Source organism: Atta colombica, unplaced genomic scaffold (genome assembly GCF_001594045.1).
Source record: "Atta colombica isolate Treedump-2 unplaced genomic scaffold, Acol1.0 scaffold7, whole genome shotgun sequence".
Lineage (NCBI taxonomy): Eukaryota > Metazoa > Arthropoda > Insecta > Hymenoptera > Formicidae > Atta > Atta colombica.
The window spans coordinates 476,590-484,169 of NW_017259561.1; the positions used below are offsets into that span (position 1 = coordinate 476,590).

Sequence of the window (7,580 nt, forward strand, 5' to 3'; positions counted from 1 at the left end):
ACAAAACTGTATATACAATTACTTGGTATGAATTACCAGTTTCATTCAAAACAGAGATATGTTTGCTTATGTTGCGTAGTCAAAAATCGAGTAAAATAACCGCAGGAAAATTTTACGTAATGCATCTGGAGAATTTTAATGCAGTAAGAAATTATCACTTCTTATATCACAAAATATATAAAAAATATGGGATTCTTGTAATATACATATCAAAAAATATTCTAATTTTAATATTTTTAGGTGTTGAGCACGGCTGCCTCATACTTCATGTTGCTCCGAAGTTTTGGCTCGGATGAAACTACTGTTAAATTATAATTGATGTAATGTGTAATTAAGATATAATACTGAAAAAAATACAACACTTGAAAATTGTGTAAAAGTTCTAACAATAACATGATTCATACTGTCTATTAATATCCATATATACGGGATCTTATCCTGCATGTAACCTTATTTTCGACGATATTTGTTACAAATATGCACCCCAACCAAAATACATTTGACATAAATTATCTGTATTTGTCGCTTCCAAAATTAAATGATTAGTTTGTCCTTCGACACTAAGATGTAACGCGATATTTTCTGCCTTTCTTCCAGGATATCGTATCAAGCCTTTCAATCGTTGCTCAATATTTTTTATATGTTCTACGGCCTAAAAAAAAAATAAATGGATTATTCTTATATCGTTTCTTGCATAATTTATAAAAGAATGTATTTGTGCTATACTTTTTCATTTGTTTTTTCAGCCGCATCACCAGGCTGATTCTTAGTCCAAGTGACGAGTGGATCGTAGACGAAAGGTGTGAGTACGCTCAACAATGTACTCGATTCTTGCCGAAGTACTCGCATAGTAATTTGGGAAGCGCGTCTAAATGGTCCTTCAATTTTTAAAGGACCCATAGCGTCCACCATATTATGTGTTAAGCGAAAAGGTACTCGTTCAGGCCAATCAAAAAATTCACCCTAAGAATTATAGATACATATATATTAATTAGAATATGAGAAATTTATAACTTTAAGTTGAAAAAGAAATTTGTCTTTTCGAATTTCTAATATTTAATTTCTAAGTGCAAGATTTACCCTGTTAAACAAACAGTTGAAATCAACATGTACGCAATCCCCACATTTAGAATCGAATAATATATTTTCTCCATGGCGATCACCAAGTCCAAGTATGTATCCCACCATGGACATGACAGCAGTTGTCCTGATATACGCCGTGCGAGCTTCATACCTTTTTCAAAAGTTAGATAATTGATATCTATACATATACAAAATTATATATACGAAAAATATATATAAGATGTATTTTATTAATATATACCATCCATATGAATCAGGAAACGTAATACGAAACCAATCCCCAAATATAGGAGGATGTCGTGGTAATAACTTTTCTAGAAACATTTGTCTCTTCTTTTCTAACGGATCTCTTAATGCTAATGAAAAGATTTAGAAATGAGATAAAATAATTTTTTACATATTCTCCATAATCATATTGCAACTTACCACATATCATCGTTTTAAGTTCCTTATTTGTAGGTGCAATGCCTCTTTCTCTATAAAGATTCATAATAGTAGGTCGAAGACCAACCAGATTTGGTACCCATTCTATTAAACCGCATTCCTCATTCAAAGGCACTACGCTCTGCAAATCAAGGATAGTTAACAATTTATTGAAATTAAATCTAAACAAAATGTATCACTAGCAAGTCTTACATATGTACGTATATAAAGCCTCCTTTGTCGTGATTCTGGATCATTTTGAAGATACTTGTTCACGATATCATTAAATTCCATCAGTCTGAAGTCTCTACGTAAATCATCTTTCGGCTTACACATAAAAAGATATTCTTTACCATCTGATCCTCTCAGCGCGATTCGTCGAGGACGTTGAAGTGAAGGCATTATTACCACGCTTTCTTCTATTTTTGTTATATGTACCCATCTCCTATATTACAAGCATAAAATATATCGCATTATTACAGGAAAAAAGAATATTATTTAAACAACAAATAAAATACGTACAATAAGAATGGATTGTGATTTTCAACTGAAGCGTTCTTGGATGGAAGATGTAGTTGTCTGAATTTCGTTGTTGGCATCATGATTAAACTGAAATCTTTACTTGAAAGTAACTTTGGCAAAGTTTTTGACAAATGAGTCACAGTGGTATTTAATATTCCCTGTACAAAATTAGAAGAATTTTATTATTTATAATATATACATATAAACGTATACATCATTTTCAATTTTTGATACATCACATATATTTTTTATACTATGATTAATTTTGCTGATATTACAGTTGAATAACTTACTTCTGGTATAGCTTTATTAGATAATTCGATCAGTCTTTCCCAAAGTCTGTGAAAATCTCTAATAAGTTTAGCCATATTTGACGTTTTCAACTGCGCATGATTTAAGATTTCTTGACATCGTTTTTGTCGCGTTGAGTATGAAGACTGCAAAATAAACAAGGCATTCTTTAGATTTTGTTAATCATATAAAAATAGTGTATTCATATTAATTAATAACATATACATTAAAAACTGATGCCATCATCCATAAGCAATGTTGTGGATATGCTGAAATTAATTTTACTAAAATCGCGCAAAGAGTATTTTGTACTAGCAGAGATGGATGACAAATCCTTGATACAAGTTGGCTGAATGCTGTTAGCCACATAAACGTCGGTAATCTATGATGGTAGACTTCTGAAATGTAAAAATCAATTCACATTCTTTATTTAATGATATAAATAAATTGTTTAGTTATAAATTTGTTACTTAATTCAAATAGATACCCATAATTTGAGTCATCTTTAACAGACGATCTTGACGAAGTTTAATAATATCTGGTGGATCAGAAATAATCGTGGCACGAGAAGCGTTATCTAACCAAATGGTCAACATCTTAGGCATTGAATGATGAATATACTTGCAGCCATATTGAAGTGATTTACCATAAAAATTCATCATATGTATTTGCAGATCTCTAAAATATTAATAATAAATGTTATTATAATTGCAATCATATCATAATAAAATTAAATTGCATCCAAGCGCGAACTTACCGTTTATTTCTATCTTTGTCGTCTTCAGACATTCTCTCAACAATAGTATCATAATATTGAGCACACGATACCCAACTTTTTTCCCAGCATCTCCATACTTCAATTGCTTCTTTATAATTAAGAATACAACCATCTGTATCGACATTAAGAGTTTCATCGTTATATTTGGCAAAAAGAAGCTTTGCCTAAAAGAAGATATAAAATAATTATAATTTACTTTCTGATAGTCAATAAGTTTCGTTTAGTAGCATTAGATACATACCTTTGCATAGTATCTTCTTTCTTCATTACATTCTCCTGAGGGTAATTGTTTGTAATATTGTGCTGGTTGAAAACAATTTGAGAAACAACGATTTAAAGTAGTAAAAGCATCTTCTTGACAACCCTTTTGCCAATATAATTGAGCTTGTTCTATGTACAACGGCTGTGGTGGACACCAATCATTGGCTGACAAAATATGCATATACGCTTGTTGGTGCAAGCCAGTCCTGAGTGAAACAATTTATTTAACACAGAAATTACTAAATATGAAAAGTCATACGTCATACGTACTTTCTAGCAATTTTGGCACTTTTTAACCAGATTTTACCAATTTCTTGCTTAAGCATTAAATTTTCTGTGTTTTGAGTCTTTCGTTGTAGCTGTACAGCTAAATCTAAAGTAGCTCTGCGCATACTTAGAACAAATTCTACACCGCGAGATGCTCTCAATAATTGTCCACGTTTCTCCCATTCTTCTAATATTGATGGGAGATCTTCTGCGTTGTTCAACATCATTGAAGTTGCTTTATCAAATTCATTTAATATATGTAATCTGAAAATAATATAATAAATATATTTTAATAATTTAGAAAGAATATGAATTATTAATACTTACTTCATAATGTACGAGTAACTCTGTTGATAAGCTCCCGGTCGAGAAGCATCTTCTAATAATGATACTAAATTTTTTTTCAATGAGAGCAAATCAGGTTTTGTTCCTTTTATGAGATCATCTAATAGTACGTGTTTTATATTTTTTTGTGAGGATTCATCAAATCGAGAGAAGTGAGCAAGTTTCCAAAAAAGCTCACGTTCGGTTATGAGAGGTTCTAATTCTGGTCTATTATGTAAAAAAAATATTTCAGGTTATACAGTTTAACTATTTACATTTATTTGTACACTGTAATAAGTATTACCTATTACTTAATAGACCTTCGGTAATGTGTTTGGCAGTGAATGGTTGATCTAGGCCAAGGTAACATTGAATAATACCTTGTAAGTACATGTGCTTTGAGTCTCTTGTTTGCATGAGCCTCTCATAACATGTAGCTGCATCCTAATACAATTTATAAGTATCCGAAGGATAATTTAGCAAAGTAAAATTATAGTTTCAAAGTAGAATTATTTAATTTATCTAATAATACCTGAAGCTGTCCACTGACTTCGTGAGCTAAAACTAATTGTTGTAATGTAGGAGACTGATTTTGAGTCGCCAGAATACCAGAAACTCCATCAGGTTCATCGAGTTGCGCATAAATTTTCTGCAATAGATAAGTCTACATTGTGGAACAAAGAAATGTGTCATGTATATGATGTTAAAATATACCATGTATTACATACAGCGAGTAAACCACCTTCTGTTAATTCAGATAAACCTTTATTACTAGATGCCATGTGTTGTTCTAGATACATTAATGCACGGTGGTATTCCCGTGATTGGTAACATCCCTCTGCCACTACCAAACTATCTAAGCTAGCGCAGAATTCTAGAGAAACATCAACAAAAATATAAATTATGTTACATCTGATCTATACAAATCATATAAATTAACGCAATACATGATAGAATACATTTTTTATTACAAACCTTTTATAGCTTCATATCTATTATCTTGAAATAATCTTCGTTCTCTGAGCCATCTTTGTAAATGATCCAATATATGAAAGATTATCTATATTAATCATATGAAAACGTTTAACAATATCAAGACTTAATATTAAATAAAATTATTTAAAAATTTATGCTAACTTGCGAGCAGCGTGTACGTCTAGTTTCTTCCGAAATTCTCTTATCATCAGCCTCTATACTCTGTCCATATCGAAGTGGTCGGTGACGCAGAAGTTCAGGATCTAATACAGACTTCTGTCTAACATTAATAACAGCTAACATTTCTTCTCTAATCTTAACATGTTCTTCTTCTCCATTATTTGCGATTATATATGCTGAAAGCAGTATATATATATATATAAAACACACACACACACACACACACACACACGCACGCACACACACACACACACACACACACGCACACACGCACACACGCACACGCACAAATTAATTATATATATTAGGTGTAGTAAAAAGAAATCCATTATTTTGGCATGAAATTGAATGGAAAAATAATGGATTTCTTTTTACTATACCTAATATTTGTATATATTAAAATTATTATTTAAACAGATATTAATATTCCAACTTACACACAATGTACGGTAGACAAAATATTAATGTTTTTATATCTCGTTTGAATGCCAATTTGCATGCCTGTAGTACATTATTAAGTGTGGTGTCACATACAGCATTAGACATGCTGCAAAGCCAGTTATAAGCCCAGTTTTCAACTGAAGAACCTGCTTCCGAACTATAAATTTTTGTATCAGTTATCGATCAGTGTAAGATAATAGTAGTTTGAAATTTCATATCAAGATTACCCATAAATAGGATGCGAAAATTCATCATCATCGCTAACAGTTACTATTTTATAATGCGATGTCAAGAAAGGGATAATAATCTGTTGTGTTGTGGACGGTAAATTATTCCACAATTCATTATTTCGACCTTGCGGAGAAATATCATATGCTCTTAATATCTCCTAAAAATAATTACATTAATAAATAGAATTGATTTTTTGTTTATCGCATAACGTATGTATATAGAATTATGTGTATATAGAATTATATACCTGTATAGCAAGTGAAAAACAATCCATACTTTGGCTGTTCTTTTGCATTTGAAAAGCTCGCACATGTTCAGAAAGTAATGCACACGCAAATTCTTCATTTATATCTGATATAAATTTACTATCCTCTATACATAAAAAAGTTTTAAGAAAATTTAGAAAATTTACAAAAGAATTATTACATTTATTAAAATGTAATATAAAAATGTAAAACTTAGTACCTCTAGAAATAATTCTCCGTGGAAGAAGACTCGGTTCAATAGCTCCTAATTCTCCGAGACATTCTCCATAACATAAACGGATAGATTCGTCTTTATCTTGACATCCAATCAGTAGAGTATCTAATAACTTGAAAATATAACATGAATATATTGTATATTACATGATATATAGATAATAATATAGTATGCATAATACATTTGAATAATATGTAATAATTATAAACATACTTCAACAATTAATGGATGGACATCGGTTTCACTTAATATCATTTTATTAAGCTCACTACGATGCTCCGCCAAAAATATTTGCAAATGCTTCAGAGCTCTAATTCGCACTTCGTCAGTTTCGTGCATAATCCGTTTCAACCATAACTTTAAATTAGCATTAAATCCGTCAGGTCTAAGATTGAAGATTTTTATAAATACAAGAAAGCAAGTAAAATGCAAAATAAATATATGTTAATTAAATTAAGTAATTTACCTTGCTTGTAAAATATGTGCTTTGACTATATCAGATATATGAATCGGAATATTCATGTCATCTATAAAAAATAATTCTGAAATGTGATTGTTATTTTCTTCACTATTTTGAACAATCAGAAACTCTAACATATTATTGACTTTTTCTGGAAATATTTTTTGCAATGATATTAACGATACACATATTGTTGGAAATAGTGGTCCTAAGTCTTCAATAGCTATACTGGAAATAGATTTTGAGAATTACCATTTTAATATATAATTAGCATTCCACATATATTAGTTTAACACTTACTTATGAATAAATGCATCCCATGCATCACAGACTAAGCGAGAGAAGCCTGGTCTTTTAAATCCAAGTGAAGTTCGTAATGTGGCTAAAATTTTGTATCTAAGCGGAGTTAAATTAGTAGCACCCATGTAACGAATTAAAACAACTAGTGAAGCAAGTGCAGATTGTTGTGTATATTCATCTGATTTAGGACCAAGCTTTATATCAAAATTCACCAATATACCATGTAATCGTAAATTCAAATAAGACACCTGTATATATATAATATATATATATTATAATGCATTTAATATCGCTGCATTAATAATCGTAATATAATTATTAAAGCACTTACAACTTGTTTTCGTGTATCAAACTTTCCTCTCTGAGTAGTGTCATATTCCAAGATAATTTCTAACAAACCTATTATTTTTTCAGGTGATTCATGGAAATTTAACATAAGTTCTTCAAAAATGCCCTGCAAAATTACATATACATTACACACACACACACACACACACACACACGCGCGCGCGCGCGCGCACCACATACATATATATATATAGAGAGTGGGGGGGGGGGGGAAGG

General features: G+C 30.8%; 1 protein-coding gene across 1 annotated transcript in view; it reads right to left on the reverse strand.

The window, feature by feature from the left end:
* Nucleotides 1–450: 450 nt before the first annotated feature.
* Nucleotides 451–7,580, reverse strand: part of LOC108692414 (serine/threonine-protein kinase ATR) — a 17,329-nt gene continuing 10,199 nt past the window's right edge. Inside the window, exons 12-38 of the mRNA XM_018200645.1 lie at nucleotides 7,348–7,470; nucleotides 7,017–7,264; nucleotides 6,723–6,944; nucleotides 6,470–6,641; nucleotides 6,242–6,368; nucleotides 6,024–6,148; nucleotides 5,773–5,933; nucleotides 5,542–5,702; nucleotides 5,087–5,280; nucleotides 4,925–5,009; nucleotides 4,678–4,823; nucleotides 4,482–4,598; nucleotides 4,254–4,393; nucleotides 3,953–4,177; nucleotides 3,629–3,889; nucleotides 3,339–3,564; nucleotides 3,077–3,261; nucleotides 2,807–2,997; nucleotides 2,545–2,717; nucleotides 2,322–2,465; nucleotides 2,029–2,186; nucleotides 1,720–1,951; nucleotides 1,510–1,648; nucleotides 1,325–1,439; nucleotides 1,081–1,234; nucleotides 727–963; nucleotides 451–652 (exon numbers count right to left, since the gene is read on the reverse strand). Of these exons, the coding sequence (XP_018056134.1) occupies nucleotides 470–652; nucleotides 727–963; nucleotides 1,081–1,234; nucleotides 1,325–1,439; nucleotides 1,510–1,648; nucleotides 1,720–1,951; nucleotides 2,029–2,186; nucleotides 2,322–2,465; nucleotides 2,545–2,717; nucleotides 2,807–2,997; nucleotides 3,077–3,261; nucleotides 3,339–3,564; nucleotides 3,629–3,889; nucleotides 3,953–4,177; nucleotides 4,254–4,393; nucleotides 4,482–4,598; nucleotides 4,678–4,823; nucleotides 4,925–5,009; nucleotides 5,087–5,280; nucleotides 5,542–5,702; nucleotides 5,773–5,933; nucleotides 6,024–6,148; nucleotides 6,242–6,368; nucleotides 6,470–6,641; nucleotides 6,723–6,944; nucleotides 7,017–7,264; nucleotides 7,348–7,470 (4,644 nt within the window). The 3' untranslated portion in view covers nucleotides 451–469. The remainder of the gene's footprint in view (nucleotides 653–726; nucleotides 964–1,080; nucleotides 1,235–1,324; nucleotides 1,440–1,509; nucleotides 1,649–1,719; nucleotides 1,952–2,028; nucleotides 2,187–2,321; nucleotides 2,466–2,544; nucleotides 2,718–2,806; nucleotides 2,998–3,076; nucleotides 3,262–3,338; nucleotides 3,565–3,628; nucleotides 3,890–3,952; nucleotides 4,178–4,253; nucleotides 4,394–4,481; nucleotides 4,599–4,677; nucleotides 4,824–4,924; nucleotides 5,010–5,086; nucleotides 5,281–5,541; nucleotides 5,703–5,772; nucleotides 5,934–6,023; nucleotides 6,149–6,241; nucleotides 6,369–6,469; nucleotides 6,642–6,722; nucleotides 6,945–7,016; nucleotides 7,265–7,347; nucleotides 7,471–7,580) is intronic.